We start from the raw sequence: 25,123 nt of genomic DNA on the forward strand, positions 1-25,123 counted from the left end.
TGTAGACTGTAGAGGATCAGGATGTTCCTTAGGTGAAATAACGTAAAATTTTAAAAACTTACATGTGACCGGAGATGCTGTACAATACGTTATCAAACTAGACCACGAGCAAAGAGAAAAATACGAGTGCGGAAATATGACAGGCTTGGAGATAATCAATACAACGTAAAATTGAGTTTCGTGTTACAATATATCAATATATCGTGTTATTTTACAAACGTAGGCCAAGTTTAGGAATGTGTACAATGCACTGACACGATATACCACCTACATACCAGCTAAACTACTAGATACATTTGCTTGGACTATTAAACCTTTTACAAGGACAGAAATTTAATTACCAGTCACTATTGTATTATGGTTACACGTTGTTAATAGCACTACAAAGGTTCAGGAGCTCGAGATGGCAGTTTTATTGAGAGCAAGTTAGAATCACCTAAAATGAAGAAGAAATAGTTTGTATGATAAATGATCCTGTTACAAACGACACATTGACACAGTAAACTAAAATTTAAAAGAACATTTTTTTAATATTTGCCAGACACGAGTTAGACAATCTCAAACACAAGTATAAATCGTAATAAACGAAGAATTAATAAGTTATCCAGACATAAACTTTTAAATCCATTCAATGAATTCATGAAAATAAATATTGTATTGATATATTGAATAAGATACAAAATAGAACAGTTCATGTAAAATTGACAATACCAGCATCTAGAACAACTGAATTATGCTAAAAACGGATAATATATTCAAGATGTCATCATCTTTTCCTGGAAAACAAAACATAAATAGAAAAAATATACGTTACATGCCAATAGTCTCAGGGAAAGCGTCTTGAACATAGAGCATCATATTATAATCCGTCATTTCAATACGACCCTTCAAAATGTTTGGGCCTAAAAGTAAGGACAAAGATTGAAGACATTCTACAGAGGCAGCCTTTAAAAGATTATTGTCTGACTTCAGCCCGTAAAATAATCCATCAAAGAAGTCATTTATAAATGGCTTTATCTTAATTTTAGTTAATCGTCTAAAAATCATCGGGATGCATTTATAAATTGTTTCCAGGAGATGCTTGTGATGTTCAAAGTTCCGTTTTCTAGTGGCACTTGAAATTTTCCGAACCATGGGAAGTAGGTCAGATTTAGTATCGTTAACGTCGCTCAACTCCATGAACAGCCTGACAGCACCATCAGTACGCTCCCAAGGTTGGGATGGTCTTTTGAAGTGATGAGAAGCAGAGCAACCCCCAGCACCAAGAGCCTTGCCCCCTCGCCCCATCTTGGGGGCCAGAGACCCACAGGAGTACATAACCTGGTTTGTATGAGCAGGATCGTCTGCCATCGCCACCCCAAATACAGCGGGCTTCTTGCTGAGATCAGAGTAAAGCGTGCTGTCATCTTCCTGTCCATCAACAGCATCAAGAAGTTCAGACAACTTAGCTACCACATCATTGGACAGGGGTGATAAGTACGCCCGGACAATGTTGGAAATAGCAATAGCTGCACCCTGTCTTACTGAAGGTATGTTATCTTCAAGGTTCATATAGAACAGCGGCATTAATCTGTCAATGTAAGCTCGGCATTCTTCAGCAAAAACAGACACAAAATTACCACACGCAGTACAAGCAGCATCCCTAACCGGCCAACTATCATCCTCAAAACAAACAAGCAGTCCCTGGATCAGGGTTGGAACATGAACCCTCACTGGATCACTTCCAACTTTAGTGGCCAGCTCAGCAATACAAGCGCAAGCCGCTTCTCTTACAGCGTGGTTATCAGCTTCAGACTGTTTGATGTAGAAGGGCACTATAGAGTTGAGGTGTAACTCAACAGCCTTCACTCCTGTCACACTGAACAACATTCTCCAAGTTGTCTGGCAGTGGATCCTTACCCCTTCAGCTATGTAGTACCTGTTGAGACAGAGAGGTGGGAGGATCTGGGGATAGAACTCGTCCCTACCAGCAACAGGGATACCCAGCAAGAAAGCACGGGTCGCACAGCATGCTGCCATTCTTACCTGTGACCAATTATCTGATAGACCCCTCTCTAGGACGTCTGCAAACCGCTTTCCTTCACTCCAAATGTGGCCCTTGTTTTCTGATTGTTCGTTGAGAGGGTGTATGGAGACGAGAGCACAGCACACCATATACCCAGTCTCCCGGACAAACCTGTTTGTGTGACTTAAAGAACCAAACACCAGATCCAACAGAGCACTGTCAATACAGTCATCAAACTCGGCTCCAGTGTTGGTTATGATGCATTCCAGTGCTTTCATGTTGGTTTCTAAGTTCCCCCACCCAGCTGTATCGTGGAACACCGACTCAGAAGTGTCCCCATTCAACTTCTCTTTTATCTTGTTGTCAGCCTCTTCGTGTCTCTCCAAACACACTATAATACCAGATAATAACTCCGACTTGCAGGACAAGTAAACGCTAGTCCCTCGGAACTTAGCAAGAGCACCAAGGAGTTGCCCGGCAGCAGTACGAACCCTTGTCTCGTGGTGTGTAAGATACTGCTGTCCTGCGTTGGTGGCGGTGGTGAAGAACTCTGGTGAGCAAGTTTCACTGCAACAGTCGATGTAGAGAGACAGAGCTTGTAGAGCACCGTGCAGTTGCTCCCATGGTATTGACTCTTCTGGGTTTATGGAGTATTCTGAGTCATTGAATTCTACTTTTCCTTTGATTAGGATGAGAAGAGGTGATTCGTTTTCTGTTCCAGAATTCGCTTTTAGGTGTCGAGAAAGGGCTCCGATCCCACGATCTCGGTCAAGCTTCTTGTGTGATGATAGCGATTGTATAATTGAATCCATGTTAATTTAGAACATTTCAGGGCTTCCTGTCGTGATTTTAGTATTAAAATCAAGATAACAATTCAAGCTTACAAATTCAAGCAGTTTTTAACTATTTTACGCTATATTTTTGAAGTAAGAACAAATTGTACAAATACATAATATTATCATTATCTAAAAAGGTGTTCAAATAAGATGAATGGAAAAATGTACAATCAAAAATGCAATATGATACTAAAAATCTTCCACGGCATTTTTGAAACATTTAACCCTCTATATCTAGACAACAACAAGAGAAAGTTGCAGTCAAACTTGAGTTATTGATAATCAAACCTAGACAAGGAATAAAAGTGAAAATAAATAATTTACGACAGCCAAATTTCAAAATAAACTGTTACCCTCCTACTGAATAAAGAAATAACTTCGTCAAACTAAATTATGGCCAAGCCAACAGAAAAAATCCCTAAATTTTATTAAGCCGACAAATGGGATTTTCTTGCACCATATTAAGATTAACTTTAGGACCTATCAGTTCTCTTATATTGTTTATTCCATATTTGATCATCGTGGGACGTTCTAAAGATAAACCCCAAGCTATGACATTGACATCTTTAGGTATGCCCATCGGTAGCAACATTTCTGGTCTAAACATACCGGAATTACCGATTTCCACCCATTTCTTCAGTCCAGGATGGTATGAAAATATTTCCATGCTTGGTTCTGTGTAGGGATTGTAAGCAGGCTTGAACTTTAGCTTTTCTAGTCCAAGCTTTTTAAAGAATGCATAAAGTGTTCCGATAAGATGTCCCAGGGTTAAATTCCTGTCAGCCACTAAACCCTCTATCTGATGGAATTCTGCCAAGTGAGTTGCGTCCAGGGTCTCATTACGGAAAACTCTATCAATACTGAAGAGGATGTATGATTAATGAATTTGATAATCAGGCAAAAAATAATTTTTAACTGAGGAGGTAGGTTCATATTACATTTCTAAGGATAGGGTGAAAACCACTTAAGATATTATCATGATCTATGATTTGACAATTCCAACCATACATTCAAACAATATCAACAATACATTCTAATGATGAACAGTTAATTTTACTATTATTAAATACCTGAACATTTTGACTGGTTTGAACTCCTTTTGTTGAGCCAAAGCATACAGCATTCTTGCACTGACTGCAGTTGTGTGAGTTCTCAGGATGTTTTTCTGTGCTTCAGCAATTTTCCAGTCGTAGTTGTAGCCAGTTGAGCCATAACCCCCAGACTCATGTATCGTCTTGACTCGTTCCAGGTAGTCAGAGGGAAGCTTGGATTCCTTTGTCATTTCTGGATCAGAGATGAAGAATGTGTCATGGGCATCCCTGGCCGGATGTTGTTGTGGCTGGAAAAGGGCATCAAAATTCCAGAAACCATTTTCAACAAACCTGTTGGTTGGCATCTCACTGAAACCCATATCAAGGAATATCCTTCTAAACTCAGTTCTTACTTTCAACAGTGGATGTAAATATCCACTTGTTACTGGGGCACCTTTTGCTTCGAAGTTGTAGTCTTTGAAGGATTTCTTCTTCCAAGAAGCATCCTGTAGCATATCAGCGGTAAGATCTGCTTCAGGACGCTCGATGATGGTTTTAAATTCACTACCTTTTGTAAGAGAGTAAAATTTTGTCACAATGGGAGTAATAAGCTTCCTTTTCTTAAGATCTTGAATTTTCTTTTCTTCGACATTTTGCCTATTTTCGATGTCCACTAAAACAGCCTTAACCACGTCAATTGCACCGTCAACTTTACGGAAAACAGTAGGTCCATTTGCATGCTTTTTATCCATGGCCAGCCATCCAAGAGTCATAGCTTTGCTAAAACCGATTTTTGCATTTGGCATTTTCATCAGATCCTTTTGGAGTATACCATCTTTGGTAACAGCTGAATACAACAGAAACTCATAACTTCCATTAGCAACGAAACTTTTTCCTTCATTTGTCAGTTCCCACTTAGATATTTGCTTCTGTTCTGCCTGAAATGATACAAATTTAACTTGGAAAGTGGAGAAGCACACAATACGTCTTATTGTACCACTGAAATATCCCATTGCGAAAAAGTTTTAAAGTTAATACATTCCTGATTTTGAGAAATAAAGCATTTGAACAAAACTGCAGACCTAGTCTTATATATATATGATTTGGTTGAGGGGACAAATTAAAGACAATCTCACCATATTTAATTTAGCCATTATAACTGATAAGATGACAAAATTTGTCTCAGTGTTGGGGACCGGCCCGAAGTACCAGCCAATTATGTTTACTCAAAAATATGTATAATAATTATTATCTATTAAAAGTCAAAAACTCACACAATATTAAATATTGTTGTTATTAAAAATGGATTTTATTTAACAAGCATAGCTGAGCACAGTTAAAGTTGCCTTTAGGATTTGTAAAGTTGAAACTATCCTATTAATACACTTTCTGAATTGTAAGAGTAGACCTCTGCTGTTAAAGTAGTATTTATCAGCAAATTCTTCATAGTTGTACAAAATAAGCTCACCTTGATGTACTCTGTAGGAAGAGCTAGCAAACTTTTAATTGCTCCAACAAGCTTTTGATGGTCCAAACCATTCTCAGAGGCAAAACTCAGTGAACTTATTTCTTTCTGCTCCGAAAGTGTGTCTAGAATAACCTGATCCAGTGACATATCTGAATTGTCAAATTTTAGAATACTGCAGGTAATTCACTGGTTAAATACAAATGATCATCATGATAATAATATGATTAACTCGAAAATGACAATCAAACAAAAAATATGCTACCACATCAAATCAAGAGTAAGTGAACGGAATGTGATGCTGTAAGACAATAGGGAAGTATTTTTAAGGGTCTTGATTCTCAGAAAGGTAATTGAATCGAATGTCTGCCATTGTCTGTTATAAGATTTTACAGAGCAAGGTAGAATTGTTCGATCAATGTGGACCATAACTATATTTAAGCTTTATTGTTATCTAATAATTCCAATAAATGAAAAGTTCATATATATTTTATGGTAATATATATATCATAATGCCTCCTTTGAATATCAAAGAACTGAATTTGCCTAGGTGAGAATTCTCATACTTAGCTAAAACAAACCAGTGGCGTAATGAAGGGCCCATCCGACCCCATTGTGCGGGGGGCGCCATCTTAGGGGGGTACCAAATCGTTGTTTGAATGTGTGACAATTTGGAAAAACTTAACCGCGGTACTAGCAAAACTGCGCGTTTTGCTCTAGAAACGCACTTTTTAAAAGATTTTACCGGTGTATCCTCTTAAATCATCTAATTTGTTAAATTTTAGGGAGGGACACCAAGTGGGGAGGGGGCGCCAACATGGGGGCACTTTTTCAGCGGGGCGCCAACAGGAAACGTTACGCCACTGAAACAAACAAATAAATGTAATCTTACTATATATAAAGCGAGTCGATATTATATATATAAATAATATATATATATCCGTACCATTTTACTGACACCACGGCATCAACTTTAACACGACTTTCCGCAAAAACCGTAAAAGATATACTTTTGAAACTTTTTTGGCTGGGTCGAATGCTTTTATGGCCTTTTGGTCAGTATAAAGAAATACAAAATTGGCCAAGGAATAAATAATTTAGGTCCCGAAAAATTGACCCCCAGTGGTGGGGGCTACTGTAACGAATGGGGTCTGATTATTGGGGACTACTGTAACGAATGGGGTCTGGAAATCAATATCTCCAAAACCAAATTCATGGTCTTCAATGGCAAAGGACCAGACATTCCAAATTGGCGTCCTTCCATTCACGAAAGAGATATCGAGATGGTCTCCAGCTACTGCTATCTTGGAATTATTATAAGCAGCACAGGGAAATTTCGGCAAGCAACTGACTCTCTATACCGTAAAGGACTTGGAGCTTACTTCAGCTTGAGAAGCACTATAGACCGGAGATTCGTTGATGCATCCTGCCTTAACAAATTATTTAACACCCTTGTTAAGCCAATTCTACTTTACGGCTGTCAAGTTTGGGCCCCGGTTCTACCCACCGTCAATAAGGTCCTCTCTAGTTTCAGCAAGTTTCACAATCTTGATCATGCGGTCTCTCACATCGCTAAACAGCAACTTGAGCAAGTGCATCTACGACACCTAAAATACCTTCTTGGTATAAACAGAAGGGCAGTCAATGCTACAGCCTGGGGAGAAACTGGCTCATACCCAATCATTATTGAAATGTTGAAACTGAGTACTAAATATTTCAAAAGAGTTATGAGCCTCCCCTCTACACAACTAGTCAAAGCTGCAATGACTGAGCAGATTAACCTCAAATTGTCATGGTTTGTAGGCATCGAATCAATCATCAAATCATTCAACAACATCGACCTTCTTGAAAGGAATTCATCGTCGCTGTTGAACGCAACCTCACTCGCAGACTCCTGCAGCCCTGATTTAATCACAGAGAACCTGAAAAAACAGTTCCGCGATTCCTGGGGTTCTCTTGTGAAAGATTCTAGAAAGCTATCATTCTACAGTGAAGTCAAAACAGAATTTGCATGGGAGCCATATCTAACCTATGCTAGGTCTTTTCAGGACAGAAGGGCAACCACACAGATTCGGTCCAGTTCGCATCACCTTAGAATTGAAAGGGGGAGATATGACCAAACTCCAATTGATGAAAGGACCTGCAACTATTGCGAGCTTAACAACAACCAGCTATTCATCGAGGACGAGAATCATATGCTCCATTTCTGCCCCCTAGGGAAGGGTCCTAGGGACAAATTTCAAAATCTCAGTGGAAACCTACTCAACAATGTTGGTAATGGTAGCTTCAATCTTGCCTCCACGTTCATGTCGCAGTCTGATTGCAAGGATACTCCCAGTGATGAGGACGTAAGTTTGATCAAACTCTCAACCAGCACCATTAACAAGATCTACAGACTAACCCTCAACTTCAAAGACAGTCTGAAAGCAGATAATTAGTTTCCTTTCTCAGTTTTCTTTTTTTGTATTCTTTTTTCTTTTTTCCTCTCCTCCCTTTTTTCCTCCCAGCTTTGAATCTGTGATGGATGTGATGGAAGGCTTGCGTTCACTTTTATCCCTACATGGGCTCCCGGCCGTGCGTCCATGTAGGAGCTGTGGGGCCTTCCGAGTGATAGGGTTACAGTGACTGCTAGTAGAGAAAATATGAAGGTTCCACCAGTAGACATAAGTATCGAAAGCAGGGCATTGGCTCGACCTCCGAGGCGGGGTATCCGCGAGGACCCTGGTCGTAATCAGCTCTGCACTGTTTCAGTGTATCCTGATGCCTGAAATCTCGGACACTGCCTACGTACGGGGTAGACAGCCACGGATGATTTTGTCTGTGAGCTTTTCATCACTTCCTGACATGAGCCAGACCTCAGCTGGATCCTTCCTTTTCCTTTTTCTTCACTTCCCGTTCAGTCTACCTCTTCATCATCAGTTTGAGTTGCTTCGCCTTGCATTCGAACTTAGCCTCGACAGTTCACCACGGCACCTCTTTTGGATGCCTCCTGCCGGGCAACACTAGCTCTCAGACACTGGCTAACTTACCGCGCACGGTTTAGCTTCTGTGTCTTTTCTGTGGCCGTGTATTCCGTTTTATGCCACCCTCTCTGCCGTTCTCGCGCTTGCGCTCACCCACTCCTCAGTGGGCTGTTCATTTGACAGAGTTACTGGCTGGCACTCTCATCATCTTCTCACTCACCATCACTGCCCAATCAAATTTATGCAATCAAAATCACTTTACACCCATAATCATATGATCAAAACACAAAGCTTTGAAATATACTTTTTTCTGTTTGAGATTTGAATAACGTTACTGTAATGTTCCAAATTATATTTTAAATGTTCAAAATGTTCAAATCACAAATTAAACAAATGAGATTGTCTAATTTCTTAACGTCTCTTGACTTCTTGACACCACTTAAGACTTTTAGTGAATCACGGGTTCCTGCTAGTGTATATAATGTGTAAGATTTAAATAGCTTTTTGACATGAGTGAAAAGAATTTAAAGCCAAGTCAAAGAATAGAAGAATCACTGAAACATGTGCTTGAAAAGACGTTAGGAAAGAGGTAAGACACTGACATTATTCAACTGAAATTATTCAATCGACATACAAAAATTCATTATTTATAATTTCATTTACCTTTCGTGATGACATATTGAGATGTCTTTTCAGCCGGAGGTAAATCGCCTTTAATGCTAGCACCCTGACGGGAACTTAAGGATTTCGCATGATTTAGCCATCTCATTACGTGCAAGTATTTTTCATACTTGTCAACACATTCACACACTTTTTTGCATAAAGCCAAATCACCGTAACTGTATGAAAATCCGTTGACATAACTTCGAGAGGCCAGATAATTGTTCAACTCATAAGGATCCATTATATCAATGATTCTTTCTTCCATGTGACACCTGACCTATAAAAATAAAAATGGGTACTGTCAAACCAAATTTACTGGGATTAATGTGAATATTAGCCACTTGTCGAGTCTTTTTAGGTTGTTGAAATCTTAGTAAATCGTGGTTTTGATTAACACTACAATGAGTAAGCAGTTATTTTTAAGCGCTTATAAAACTTAACTGCCAGTGAATTTGAGTGAAATCTTATATGGAATGGAGAAAACATTAACATTTATAAAATATTGTGTAGATAATATCGCAATGACCCTATATAAAAGTAAAAATCTGAGTAAAAAAACCTTTAAAATCTGAGGAACATTTTTAAAAAACTTTTACAGTAAAAGTAGCCAAATGACAATCAATATACTGGCTCTAAATGTATATCTAAATCTGCTATTTTAACTGTACAACCACTGCACTTTCATCCCTCTTTCTCCTCTAAGAGCAATAATTGTTGTTTCCAATAAGTCAAATCTGGCGAAGTGATAAATATCCACTCCTTTTGCATAACAATGAGTGGTTAATCGAGTTGCCCTTTTACATTTTAACATACTATACAGTGGGAGTCGCATATATTGGTCATTACTTATCGTAACTTTACAAATTACAAACAGTGTAAAAACATTAATTTTCATCATCTAATATACACGGGAATTTTTCTAGCCTGGTTTTAAAAGTTTCCGCTATTTATTACATTTGTTATTTACAAAATTAAAATTGGGTGATTAGAGCAAAGAAAACGATGTACCGAACATCTCGGTCGGAACGAATTATATTGATTTGCGCTTCATCTTAAACATGATTACGATTATATTTATAAAGAAGTATATTTCTATGAAACACAGAATTTTAAACTAATTACAAAATTACAAATCTATTACATTTATTGAGTTATGTAAAAATAAATTGTAACGTCTCGTCTATCATGACAAAGGTGTTTGACTATTTGTTTAAAAAACTGAGTGGAAAGTGAAGATCATACTTTCAACTTGTCCTTGTAGCGCCGACAATTACTTAACGGGTGAAACTCGTAGAATATTTGTTCCATAGAGCAAGCATGCTCAGCTACACGGACAAGTCCCATCTATTGAGACAATAGATCCTAACAAACTGAGCCACGCAGTCATCAACCTATCGACCAAGATCCAAGAGATAACACCACACCAACTCTTCCTCTTCTATCTAGGGAAATCGTTTGCACCAACACCTGCATTACCAGATTATTCCAAGTTCAGACTGAACATTCTTCAGTTTGCCTACAAGCTTAGATGGGCATGGTTTTGGCACACACAACCCCAGCCAAAAGCAACACCTCCGACCATTGCAGCGATAAAAAGTATGGAAAGAACCCTCATTAAGTCGGATGAAACTAAGCCTTTAAAAGTATGCAATAACCACTGTTTAGAGCTTTACATAGAGAGAGTAACAAAAGACCTGTTACAAACAAACAGCTCTACCAGATCTAAGCTTCCTGACAATATCCCAGTAGAATCCAGAAAAGCCTTATCAGATATGGCAAAGTGGAAAGATGTTGTCATCAGACCAGCTGACAAAGGTTCACAATACTTCTTTTTAGACCGAGAAGACTACATCAAGAGGGTTAAAGAACACCTAGATGCAGAAACCTTTGACACTGTTCAGAAAGAAGAAGCCGAGCATGCTACAAAGCTAGCAATATCAGATTGGACAGCAAAGTATCATGAAGAACCTGGTTTAACGGAAAAGGTCTACCAATGGGTTACACCTGATGACTTTTGTAAGCCCGGGAACAACTATGTCAACCCCAAAGCACACAAGCCAGAGAAGAACTACCCTGGTCTTATGATTAGCACAGGATGCGCATCAGCAATCAAGAATCTCTCTGCACTTACAGCATATGAGCTTACTAAGGTTGATCTAAAATATGCCATCCAGGACAATAATCATATACTAAGAAAACTCGATGACTTAAATAACTCTAAATCCCTTGAGGGCAAGACAGTTATTCACGCATCCTTTGACATAGAGGCTATGTTCCCGAGTATCCAAAAGGAGGTAGGATTGGAACAATGTAGGCTCCATTTAGACAAGAGAGAGGACCCAATACTCTCTACAGATTGTATAATAGATGCCTTAGAGACAACTCTAGACAACAACATAACAGAGTTTGAAGGTGTCATATACAAGCAGAAAAAAGGAACTGCAATGGGACCAAAGAACGCTTGTGCTTATGCAGATACAGCCATCGACAAGATAGACAGAGATGTTATGGAAGGGACTTGCATTGGAGCCACCCTCCTCTCCTATGGGCCAGATACCGCGATGATGTGTATGTCCCTTGGACCCATGGACGGGAAATGCTCGAGGAATTCCACTTATGGCTCAATTCTAGAATGCCAGGCATAAAATTCACGTTGAAGGCTTCATTAGAGGGCACTGAATCCTTAGACACTTTTATATACATGAAAGCAGGCCAAATACATACCAAACCTTACAGTAAGCCATGTGATGACCATGCCTTCCTAGTTCCCACCTCTTGCCATCCTACACATACCATAAAAAACATACCTTATAGCACTGCACTTAGAATCTTTAAACTTACTTCTGAGCATGATGAATACATACAAGCACGAGCAAAATACACAAGCTATCTTGTGGCAAGAGGCTATAGCAATAGCTTAATTAACCAGGCCTTTGATAAAGTGGAAACCAAGAGCAGGCTCTCCTACTATCAACAACAGAGACATAAGGAGGATGACAGTAGCAAAGAGAGACTCATTCCCCTTGTAACAGATTTCAACCCAGGTCTCCCCAACATAGGACGGATACTTAACTCCCACAAGCACATCCTACGTCTAGATCTCGAGCTTTGCAAGGTGATTGACCCTGATGGTATTTTCACCTCTTTTAGAGGGACAAAAACACTTCATGAAATTCTTATTCATAGCAAACTCCCTCCTGTCGAAGAGCCAGCTGTAGAAGATCCAAGCCACGCCTCTCCAGACACAGCTGAGGATTCTGATTCTGGAGGTTGCTTCCCTTGTGCTAAGAAATGTGATCTCTGCAAAAACTTCCTGAAACCATCAACCACAATCGGCAGTTTCCACACCAACCAAGTATTCTCATCCTCAGTCATTGTATCCACAAGAGATCACTTCTACAAAACAAGGTTACAAGATAGTGCAGGTGATGCTAAAAAGACTTATTCCATCGTTAATAAGTTGCTCAATAAAGAAAAAGTTAGTACTACTACACCTTCTTGCTCTTCAAATCTTGAGAGTGCTAACAACTTTGCACAGTTCTTTAAATCAAAGGTCGACAACATATACAACAACATTTATTTAGAACAACAATCCCTTGAAGATTCTCCTAACTCAGATGAATCTGTTCCTCTTTCTAATAGCCCAAAGATAGTACAATTCCGTCATGTGTCTGATGAGGAACTAGTAAGCATCATAAAGAATATGTCTAACAAATTCTGTGATCTTGACCCCATACCTACAAAGATTCTCATCAAGTGTCTCCCAGAACTCCTTCCTCTGATCTCATTTATAGTCAATGAATCATTAGTTAAAGGTGAGTTTCCTATAAAACTTAAGGAGGCTCTCATTCGTCCAAGTTTGAAGAAACGTGGCCTTGACGGTGAATTACTATCTAACTATAGGCCTATTAGCAATCTCTCATTCTTGTCAAAAATCATTGAGAAGTGTGTATCTATACAGCTCACCAGTTATCTTGAGGATAACAACTTGCTTTCTAAAGTTCAGTCCGGCTATAGGAAGTTTCATAGCTGTGAAACTGCAACAACCAAAATCCATAACGACATCTTGATAACTATTGACAAGAAAACTAAAGTTGTTCTTTTACTTCTAGATTTGAGTGCTGCCTTTGATACTGTCAATCACCCAAGATTAATCAAGAAGCTAAGATCTGCTTATGGCATTACAGGCATTGCTCTTACATGGATCAGGTCCTACTTGGCTAACCGTTCATTTTGATACTTTCAACACTACTATATAACAAATAATTTGAGGGATAGCATGTATTAAGGCCCCCCAAGGGGAGACGTAAGTTTTCGTTGTTTTGTTGGCTGTGAAAGCTCTTACTGCATTACCGCTGCACACTTGTGTTTATTTTAGATCATAGATATAGCTGATTTCTACTATGTCTGGTATTGCTAAGAGGCAAGGGAGAAACAAAGCCCTCTCCGCCAGTTCCAGTTCCAGTTCTACACCAACTCAACATAAAACAAAAACTGCTAAGAAGCACACATCATCATCCCTATCAGAGTTAGATGCTTCTTCAATAGCGCCCCAGCTGAACCTTACACCACACATTGCAATGCCAGCCATCCAGCACTCCCACAGAGATAAGAGGAAATGTCCCTGCGACCAGTCACTGGAATCGTCGTGGAAACTAGACTGTGCCAAGTGTGGACAGTATTGGCATGCGAACTGCGTAGGCCTTAATGGACTAAATAGTAAGATGCTCAATGATCTCACACAATGGCCCTGTCCCTTTTGTTTTGTATCACCTATTGCTACTATATCCACCCAAGTTGACGTCTGTCACGTCTGCAGAAACACTTTATCACTACAGCAGTCAAACCTGGAAGCAGAAACTGTTACAAGAGAAACTCGCTGGGTTGGTAATAGAAACAGAACCTGTAATAAATAGGATTTATTACATTAATAATATAAACTCAAATAGTTATATAAAGTTCCAATTATCCATTGTAAATATATAGTAGTATATAGATCATTGTAAATATATAGTTTAAAGGAATACGTACCGGTTGATACTCTACAATAACATAAATCTTCTTTCTACAAACTTAATCTTCTTTCTACAAACTTCAACCGGTTCTCATACTATGAATATATAATGATTAGTATTCTGCTAAGTCTAACAGAAACAGCACTCATTTCATCACAACTAGAACCCTTAGCCAATTGTTGCAAGCTCATTAAGGATATTGACTTTGTTCAATTCAGTAACAGAATTGACACACTTGGCCAATTTGACCAACGCCTTCAGCACCTCCTCCTAAAAGACCAGCCCTGGAAATCCTTAGACTCAGATATAAAGCTCCTTTCAGACCAGTTGGCCACTACCCTAGATAAATCACCCACACCACCACTCAACACCACAATTGAAAACCTCACAACTTCCTTACAAACTCATGACAAGACTTTCCACTCACTCACCAACCAACTAAATGAACTCAAACAGCAAGTCACATCCCTATCATCAGACATGACCACCTCACCAACATCAGATCAATCTGAAAAGCTCCTTGAACGGGTGTCACAAGAGCTCAGAGAGGTATGCAAGCAGGAGCTGAAGCAATCAACAGCAAATCTGCAGCATTCCTCAGAGCATCCACTGACCCTCCCTGGATTACAAGAGCTCAACACCCAGGTTGTAACCCAGCTGCCCCCACACAGTCGCCCGCCTGTCTCTAAACACACTCTCGATTTTATTGATGAAGAGACAGAGAAGGATCTCATAGAAATGCTTGATTCTCGCACATCTGAGTTCAAGAATGAGAATGGACGATCTGTTCTGGCTTTTGGAGAAAGATATCACTACACTGGCACAAAATCATCACCCTCATCCGACCAACTCCCAGACCAACTCCAATCACTCATAACACAACTGAACAATGATCATCCAAACTCTCCACCTGTCAACAGCATTCTCATCAATCGGTATGATGGTCACTCAAGCTTCCTTCCACAACACTCAGACAACGAACCCCTCATTCACCCTGACTCATCAGTACACACACTTTCACTAGGTCACCATTGCACAGTCACTTTCAGCAAGACTGGCACCACAGAACCCTATCACAACCAGTCTTGTCCACCACGATCACTATACACTATGACCAGGGCAAGTCAGGATTTGTACGAACACAGAATTGAATCAGGATCTGTCGACTCCGGTGTTCGATACTCTGTGACCCTCAGATCTGTTAGTGCTCTAAACCGTGCTTCTACATGCATCATGGGAGATTCGAACACTGGTGGACTTAAATTTGGACTTGATCCTAAGAGATCCTTTGGAAAGTTCCTTCCTGGAAAACAAGTCTTCGCACCTACTGTAGAGCACATTGACCCATACGAATCCTGCGGCTACAAAAACACTGTCATTCTCTGCGGACTCAATGATATTAGGCAGGATAATGTCAAAACTCCATCTGACATCAAACAAGTGTTCAATAAATTTACTAGTAAAATTGCTGAAATTCAAGCTGTCAATAAAAAAACTAATGTTTATATATGTCCGCTGCTGCCAACTAAATGTATTGATTTAAATAGAAGAGTCAATTTCTTTAACTATCTGATTCAAACCCAGCTTCTCCCTTTCAACTTTGGTGTGAGACTGGTAGAAGGGTTTCCAAGCTTTGCTGATGAGAACGGGCTATTAAGCCAACACTTGTCAAAAAGGTTGACGAAGTTCCAGAAACCTGATTACTTACACCTCAATTGGAGGGGGGTTGCAAAATTAGCAGCAATCATTAAAAATACTATTCTTCTTAGAGTTAATGGTGGTCGAGACAGACGCAGAGCTGGACGAGGGGGGAATCAGGTGGACTCCACATCATTTCGTGACATAACTGCACGCTCTCTTCCTGCTGATAAACGAGTATCTGGTGCTCCTGACGGCTACCAACCGTCATGACTACTCTAACTAAAGAGGTATGTAAACACTGCTGCAAGGGTATCTATGTGGGCCAAGCCATAGTCGAGTGTTCCGAATGTAACCATGCAACTCATCATAAATGCTACAATATTGTCAATACCGATTTATGCGGTAACTTTCTCTGCAATACATGTGTAAATCTTGCTGTAAAACGATACAACCCGTTCAAATATGATATTTCCGACGAAGAAATCGATCTAGACGATACGATAACTAAGCTCTCGCAAATTTTAAACAGTTGTTCTCAGCTTAACAGAAGTCAAATTAATCAAACTCTAGAAACTTTAACCGAAGGTCAAATGTCAATGATGTTTCAAAACATAGACGGTAACAAAAGTAACTTTGATACTATGTGTATAGATCTTCGCCGATATAACAAAAAGTTTTCCATAATTGCACTTGCTGAAACAAATGTAGGACCTGAATTAAGTAGTTTGTATCAATTAACCGAATACAATAGTTTTTACCAAGCAACCTTTCGAGAGAAAAAGAAGGGCACCGGAGTTGCAATTTATATCCACCAGTCACTAAATGCAACAATCGATAATACCCTCTCCTATGTGAGTGAAAACCTAGAAATCCTATTTTTAAGATTCAACAGTGGTAACTCAAGCACCTTTGTTGGAGTTTTATACCGCCCTCCGAGTGGCAATTTTGACTTAGCGCTAAGTGAACTAGCCGACACTCTGGACAAAGTCCCCAGACACTCGTATATAGCTGGTGACTTTAACATCAATCTTCACGGCGACAGCAACAAGGTTGCTAAATATGAACACGTTCTTTACAGTCGAGGCTTCTATCCTCTCATATCTGTAATGACCCATGAAAAACCCGGCTGTATTCCTTCATGCATCGATAACATCATTACCAATGATTTAGACAACATTATAACATCTGGCACATTCAAAGACAAAATCACACATCATCACCCCATATTCTTAGCACTCAACACACACCTTGACCAGAACGATTGCAAGATTAAGTATGAACAGTTTTATGACTACTGTAACTCTAACGTAGATAAGTTCACCGACAAACTATCCAATAGTCTTGATAACACTGTAATAAATTGTTTTGATACCTTTGCTGACACATTTAACGTTGCTTTTGACGAATGTTAAATAAATAAATAAATAAATAAAGTCAATTTTTACAGCACAGCAATATATATCTAAATATCAGATCCTCTGTAATCATAATGTATAAAAAAAGGAGCTTTTCTCTGTGCTGAAGGATGAATCAAGGCAGATCATGGTTCTGTTAGCAGGCCACCCTAGTTATGGACAATACATATATATAAAATAATTAAATTATAATTTTAAAATTGTGTCAAGATTGAACTAAAACATAACTCAGGGTAAAATAGACGTATTCCCTTCGTCAAATTAACTATTTACAATACTAAACTTAAACGAACTCCGGGTAAAATAAACGTAATCCCTTTGTCAAACTTGCTATTTACAATAAGTTAATAAATTAATACGGTTGAAAATTATGTCATATTCAATAACAATGTAGCATCAATATAATTGATACAAATGAGGAGCATACAGTGAGAATTGCACATAACAGGAGGACTGGAGGTATGGAGCAATAATGATTGACAGTGCACCTTTCCACTGTTTCAAGTTAGAAACCCCGAAATGTACAAAACGCACTATGCAAAACAATCCATGGATTACACCAGCAATTATAACATCAATAAATCACTGTCACGAACTATACGAAAACTGGGTCAAAGCTCGCAAAGTCAAGTGCAATCTAGGAGATACTGACACAAAAGGTGGCTTCTGTCACTGCGCAGTATGTAACAAAAAGCGCAGTGAGTACTTAACTTATAAATATTATAGAAAAGAACTCAAAGTTATACGTGAAAAGGCTCAAACTTCGTACAATATGGGTAAATTTAATGAAGTTCAAGGTGACAGTAAGAAAACATGGCAACTAATCAATAAGATACGCGGCAAAGGGAAACGAGAAATTAAACCCCCGTTTGTTATTAATAATGAGAAAATAATGAACCGTAGAATTATAGCTAACGAATTTAATAATTACTTTGTATCTCTTGCCCCTAAGTTGAATGAATCATACAGTACAACCGGTCAAATTAGACTAAGTCCAATTCAATGCTTTACGGACTACTTACCAAGGCCAAATACCTCAAGTATATTTCTCAGCGATTGTACACCAGAAGAAATAGAGAAAATCATTAGCGAACTCAAGAATGGAAAAGCTAGTGACATCCCTATTCACGTCATCAAACGAACGTCTAAGATTATAAGCCCACTCCTGTCAGTATTATTTAATGAACACATGAGAAATGGAACTTTTCCAGACCGACTGAAAATTGGTAAAATTAGCCCTATATACAAAAAAGACGGTACAGAATATCTCGAAAACTATAGGCCAGTATCTACCCTAGCTGTGTTCGGAAAGTTATTTGAGAAAGTAATCTACTCCCGTTTGTACAGTTTTCTTGTGTCGCAGAACGTTTTGTTTGAGAACCAGTTTGGTTTTAGGAAGAGTCACTCAACTAACCACGCCCTTAATTACTCAGTTGACTATGTAAACTCCCATATAAAGGAAAAGCAACATGTATTAGGTATCTTTATTGACTTATCAAAGGCATTTGACACTATCAGTCACGATAAACTTCTCATAAAACTTGACAAATATGGTATAAGAGGTAACGCAAACGAGCTTATTGGAAGTTACCTATCTAACAGACAGCAGTACGTTTCAGTTTTAGGTGAGGAATCTGATAAACTCCCTCTTATTTGTGGAGTACCACAAGGTAGTGTTTTAGGACCGCTACTGTTTATAATTTACATAAACGATATCTATAACTCATCAGACCTAGGAAAATTTATACTTTTCGCTGATGACACCAATATATTTGTAGTCGACAAATCTGTCCAGAATCTCTACCAAAAAGCTAATACTATAATGAATTCTGTTTACAATTATATGAAATGCAATCTTCTCCACATTAACATCAAGAAATGCTGTTACATTCACTTTACACCAGGAAAGAAGGATGTAACTAGTAGTAGTAGTAATAGTAATGATCTTATTTTAACGTTGAATAACACAGTCATTAAACGTGTTGATGAAACTAAATTCCTCGGTGTTATTATAGATAAAAACCTTAACTGGAAACCTCATACTGCATATCTTAGTTCTAAATTAAAGTGTGAAGTCGGTAAACTCTGCCGTATGAGAAGATTTATACCTAAAGAGCTGTATAATGACCTCTACCACACCCTCTTCGAATCTCATCTAGGATATGGGATCTCAGTGTGGGGAGGCATATCGAACAATAGGCTTGAACCAATATTTAAAATTCAAAAAAAGTGCACTCGTATTCTATTTGGTGATCAAGAGGCATACAGTAATAAGTTCAAAACATGTGCTAGAACCCGCCCAATTGGATCCCAAAAACTTGGAGCCGACTTCTATAAACGAGAATCAAGTAAACCCCTTCTCAGCAGAAACAAAATACTCTGCGTGCATAATTTGTATAAGTACCACTGTCTACTTGAAATGTTTAAAATAATCAAACTTCACACTCCAATACCGATGTACAATTTATTTCAAAAGTCACCCCGACGTGATAACTACTTTATTAACCCCGCTGCAACCAATTTGTTTGTATATAAAACCTCGAATATGTGGAATAAATTCCTTAAACCTTCTAGTAAGATTGACTTCTCGTCCCCAATTGCACTTGTTAAAGGTCGCATTAAAACTATGCTACTCAATGCTCAAAAAGCTGGAAACACTGATGAATGGTCAGAACTCAACTTTGATGGAAATGACATGTGCCTATAATAAGAACATACAAACTAGTCCATATAGATTTCATACTACACACACAAAATAACACACACAATACACACCACAGTCAAACATAGAAACTATATATTCACACATATAACACAGAACACTGATCAGCTCACCCGCTTTACACTAGTGTCTGGACTTGTCTGGAGTGTACGTCTGGAACGTGGGACGGACTCACAAATATATTGTGTAAACGTACGGCGCGAAACTTAAATATTGTATAACTCTATCATTTCATTACCCAGCGTGATTTACCGCGCCAGATTAATGAAATGACGCCGCGCTATATCCGTGAACCTACCGTCACTTATATCTTATATTTTATATTTCGTATCTCTTACTACGTAACGCGAAATTAAGTTGTATCACACTCCCGGTTTTGGACCCCAATGTTAACCTTGCAGCAACTGTGTCAGCCCAATATACTCTAGAAGTATGATCACACTTATTTTAATGAACAAAAGACCCATAATTAATATAATCAGATACTCGTCAACAGCAGCAGTTTCCGTCCGTGTGATGTGTTGTCCTCCTCCTTTCTGTGTCCCCGTCGTTTTGTTTTGTGAAATGTATTGTAGTAGTGTTTTAATATTTAAATCGAACGCAACTCAATAGTTAATAATAACAAACACAAATACTATTTCAAATAATTGATTAATATCGATTTATACGAACCAAACATTAATTATTTTTTAATAACCTTTTATATATGTGTTAAACGATCCAGGGCATATCTAAAATTCGATAATGAACTTCATATATTATTAGTGCCGCGTGCTGATAAATATTCTGGGAATCAATCCACCCAATCGTGGCGATAACATATTTTTGTGCTTGGCCGGTTTTAGGTTTGAGTTTGTGCTCCAAAAGTGGTAAATCGGGTGCTAGTAAAGCTCTTGCAGGCAACTGGCTCCTTTTGCCAACTGCTTTTGGTTTAAGCGCGGACTCACATTTGGAACTGGCACTGGTATAATTGTAATATCCTACGAAGTCAGCATACTATATTATTTTGCAAAACTCGTTTAATATCTTGACAATATTTAAAGTTTATGGATTTAGGTTTAGGCGCGGCGCGCTGCTTATATGTTATAGCTCATTCAGCTTCTGTTTTCAGCGATGTGTTGCTACACACTGTATAGAATGTGGAACAAGCGCGGTGCCGCGCCTAAGCAGCAAAAGAGTTATTCATTTTAAAATTTATTTTTGTATCTCAAAAATGATGTAAAGTTTTTAATATGACGTAGAATTAAAGCTATTTCCGTACAGCCTAAGTGCTAAGCATGCTCGTTAGATAAACTATGAACAATGAACATAACATGCTAGCTTTCTTTATTTTTGTAAGTCGTGTCGGCTGACATCTTGGGTTGTACTGGATGTAACAAGTTTATTATCGGATGTCTACTTATATTTATTATGATATCATTATTCATTGTAATGGCAATAAAATTTAAATTTTGTTTTACTTAAAATTTTGTTTTACTTTGGGTCAAAGTCAAGGATTCGTCTTCCTCATCAACTGTTCTTGAGATAGGTGTGCCACAAGGTTCAATCCTTGGCCCCCTGCTATTCATAATGTACACCAAAGATCTTGAGAACATTGCAAGTATGCATGGGTGCTGTATTCATTTGTATGCTGATGACACCCAGCTGTATTTCACTCTTGATTCTGATGACCCATCACAGCTAGAGCACAATATGGAACACTGTATGTCTCATATCAAGAAATGGATGACAAACAATTTCCTTCAACTGAATTCTTCTAAGACTGAAGTCATCGTTATATCCTCTAAATTTGACTCAAAAAATATTCCAGCCTCTCTACAGATTGTTAAGGATCAAGAGCCACATGTTGTTAGTGGAACTGTGAAGAGTCTTGGGCTGTATTTGGACAGTTATCTTTCAATGAGTGATCAGATTACGTCAGTGGTTCAAGCATGTAATATTCAGATCAGAAATTTGTGGTTTATTGCATCAAAACTGTCTTTTAACCTTAAGATTCAGCTTGTTCATGCTCTAGTACTCTCTAGAATTGATTATTGCAATAGCGTATATTTTGGACTGAGCTCTTATGATTTAAGTCGTTTACAGAAGGTGCAAAATTCTGCTGTAAGATTTATTTTCGGGAGAGGAAGAAAGGCACACACTACTCCACTACTTAAGAAAGTTCATTTTCTACCAGTTAGATTTAGAATAGATTTTAAGATTGCCCTACTTGCCTACAAGTGTTTAAATAATATAGCTCCTCCTTACTTAAAAGAGTTGATATCTCCTAGGCAGCAAAGTTTTAAAAATGTACGTCTTGATAATGATTATTTTTACCTTAGTTTTCCGCCCTCTCCTAACTATGTAAACACAGAGAAAGCTTTTAGTCACTGTGCAGTTAAAGTATTTAATTCCCTGCCATACGACATAAGATCAGCTGAGTCAGTTGCATCTTTCAAGACCAAACTTAAAACATACTTCTTTTCTCTAGCATTTGATTGATTTTGCATTTACATAGGTAAAATGAACTTGTCATGTCTAATTTTCAATTAAACTAAGCTCAGTTAATGTAAGAGCCGCTTTAGAAAGCACTGGAGTTTATCTCCAGGATTAAATTATATCGAGTTATATGATTTAGCTATAAGGCGGTTTATAAAAGTTGTATTTATTATTATTATTATTATTCAGTATCAAAGGACGATTGGACTGTGATACAAAAAATGTTGTGTACATAGTTAAAGATAATATTTGTAAGTTAAGTTATATAGGATGTACTTCAGACTCTTTAAAGGTTAGATTTAGGAACCATAAATCCCACATTAAAACCCAAAGAAGGACTTGTGAACTTTCCTGCCATTTTATAGATAATGAGATTTTGCACAATCTTGACCGTACCACCACTAAGTTGTTTACCAGTACTTTAAGTAAGGACATTAATGTTTCGATTATAGAGCAAGTTGACGTTGGGAATTTAGAGCAATGTGCCCAGGATCGGATAGACTAAGCATATGTAAACAAAGGGAGAACTTTTGGCAAAACCAGCTTAAAACTTTAAAGCACCACCCACCATAACTTGAATTGCTGAGTTACATAAATTTCTAAATTTTAAATTTCTTTTATTTGATTGATTGATGGATTGATATTTTGAATAAATTTACTAACATGTCTTTATATCAGGATGACTGTAAAGGTACATTTTACCGACATTTGAAGTCAAGGCGTTGTTTTGCTGATAGTTGTGGCTGACTTATAATATATATATATATATTTCGTTGCTGTACTCCTACACATTAAAAGTCGGTGTTGATTAGATCTTCAAAATAGTTCTTTGCATCATTTTATTAAACATCGTTATCTGAGATAAAATTGTTCTAAAAGCAACATATATATATATATATATATATATATATTCATCACTATTTTAATATTTTTACTGCTTGATTCAGAGAAATCTAGCTTTTTCTTTATCATTAGTTTATGGTTAACTTTCTGTGATTGGACTCGGTATTTTCGTCCCGGCCGAGTGGGACGATGCTTGCTCGCTAGTTAAGCTTACTGCAGTAGATAACACTAATTTCTACAAACTGTAGAATATTAAATATAAAATGTGTCCAGTATGGCGCAAATGCATAATTTGATTATTTTTCGACGCTGTCGTCGGGGTGAGAGTTATCCGAAATAACTGCATGCCCCTACGATTGCGTCACCACTGGTGAGCAAGCATTTGTTTGTTGTTTAGTTGTGTTGAAAGGGAACATTACTTGATTAATTCATCCATTCGGATTTTAATAACGATGAGCTATGATATATATACTGTTCATCTAAGATTATTGGATCAATTTTATTATATGATAAGATTTTATAAACGAACCTGGCACACAAAAGATTATAATGCGGAGGTTGGCTGGCTCTTTTATAATAAATACTCCAATTTACAGAATGCTTGTTATAGAATAAAACAAATAAATATTATCAGACTATACATGCAGCATGAGTAACTGGTGGATAAGCCCTCGGTAAAAACGGATCCGGAAAAGTCATTGTGGCACTCGGGTCCTTGGTATTGTCGTCGGTATATTGTCCATTACCTACGTTCTGCTTTCATAGTTTAAACAATAGTGAGTTCTAAACATAAATATAACAGCTTCAAACCGACTAAGTATGAATGAATGAAATACCTGACAATCTACACTCCTATAAAAATTAAAAAAGCAAGCATGAGTTACTCGTAGTGATGTATGATTTCTAAAAACTTTAAATTAAATTTGGCGCTCACAGGTCCTCATGATCATGTGATCGCCGCATTAGGTTCTGTAAATGCGCAGGGCACCTTCGAGCTTATATTATTCACCTTACTGAGGCAGTCAACCAACGCGCGGCTTTATTTTTATGATATGATATGTTTTGATTGTTATTAATAAATACCAAAATTTAAATTTGTTTTCCTTTCCGAGAAACTAATTTTAAATAGATTAAATAAAATGTACTCAGCCATTCTTTTTGTTTGATTATTACTCAGTATTTTTTTGTATCACGTGGTGACCCCCACGGTCGTTTCACTATAGCGTCTTCGCTACAGACTATAGCGTCTTCACTGTAGCGTCTTCGCTACAGGGGAGCCGCGCACTTCGTGCGCGGCGGGTCATACAACGTATGACAAGTATTTTTTGGTTTTGTACCGTTTTGAGTCACATAGTTTTGTACGTCTTCCTAAGACTTGTTTTCCTTTCCTAGTTTGTAAGTTATTTTAAAGATTTGTGTATATTCCAGTTGCTTTTAGAACAATTTTATCTCAGATAACGATGTTTAATAAAAATGATGCAAAGAACTATTTCGAAGATGTAATCAACACCGAATTTTAATGTGTAGGAGTTACAGCAACAAAATATTTATATACAGGACCGTAGACGAGTCCAATTCGGCGCGCGTTCTGGTAGGTTGTAAACCTACAAACAATTGCGTGCTATTGAAAAATTATCACCCCTAGTAACACGGCCAGTTTTCAAATTTTGGTGAGCTTGCTACGCGCTGCTTGAAAATTTGACAATGGAATGCGCCACGCGAGCAAATTACATAATATTGCGCGCGAGCTCAAGCCGTCTGTTTAAATTAAATCACCTTTAGTAACACGGCCAGCCAGTAGGATTTGCTGGGTACCAAATAAAGTAGTTTTAAGATTTAATTTGATGTTTTACGGTAATTACTGATTGCGGGGCTTTAAAACAAGTTTTATTAATTAAATTTCTGTTGGTTGTTGTCAATTTAAAAACCCTAGTACAATCGACAATCGTACGATGCACGGAACACTTGACAGAGCTTTGCCTAATAAAGGTAATTATCAATATTTTGAGAAAAAGGTACGCGCTACTTTTAAAAATTATTTATTTG

The 25,123-nt window shown here is 37.9% G+C and overlaps 3 protein-coding genes across 5 annotated transcripts in view; 1 reads left to right on the top strand and 2 right to left on the bottom strand.

Annotated features, from left to right (window-relative positions):
* Positions 1-561: 561 nt before the first annotated feature.
* On the bottom strand, positions 562-2,817 carry LOC134819012 (uncharacterized). The gene has a single exon (XM_063828762.1). The coding sequence runs from the start codon at positions 2,815-2,817 to the stop codon at positions 811-813; it is 2,007 nt and encodes a 668-aa protein (XP_063684832.1). The 3' UTR covers positions 562-810.
* On the bottom strand, positions 562-16,978 carry LOC134819013 (phenylalanine--tRNA ligase alpha subunit-like). Of its 2 annotated transcripts, XM_063828763.1 has the most exons (4): positions 8,964-9,244; positions 5,341-5,489; positions 3,912-4,810; positions 562-3,701 (listed from the first exon to the last, which is right to left on the bottom strand). In XM_063828763.1, the coding sequence occupies exons 1-4, from the start codon at positions 9,226-9,228 to the stop codon at positions 3,260-3,262; spliced, it is 1,755 nt and encodes a 584-aa protein (XP_063684833.1). In that variant the 5' UTR covers positions 9,229-9,244; the 3' UTR covers positions 562-3,259. The 2 variants fall into 2 exon arrangements, with proteins under 2 accessions (XP_063684833.1, XP_063684834.1); XM_063828764.1 differs by lacking the exons at positions 5,341-5,489; positions 8,964-9,244 and adding an exon at positions 16,742-16,978.
* LOC134819015 (MORN repeat-containing protein 3-like) overlaps positions 10,097-25,123 on the top strand; it is a 33,618-nt gene continuing 18,591 nt past the window's right edge. The window contains exon 1 of one of the 2 annotated variants that reach the window (XM_063828768.1): positions 10,097-10,112. The gene's annotated coding sequence lies outside the window, so the exon portion shown is untranslated. Of the gene's footprint in view, positions 10,113-13,211; positions 13,234-25,123 lie in introns of those variants that run through there. The other variant, XM_063828767.1, reaches the window with a different exon arrangement.

This window comes from Bolinopsis microptera, chromosome 7, assembly GCF_026151205.1.
Source record: "Bolinopsis microptera isolate Bmic1 chromosome 7, MBARI_Bmic_1.0, whole genome shotgun sequence".
Taxonomy (NCBI): Eukaryota; Metazoa; Ctenophora; class Tentaculata; order Lobata; family Bolinopsidae; genus Bolinopsis; species Bolinopsis microptera.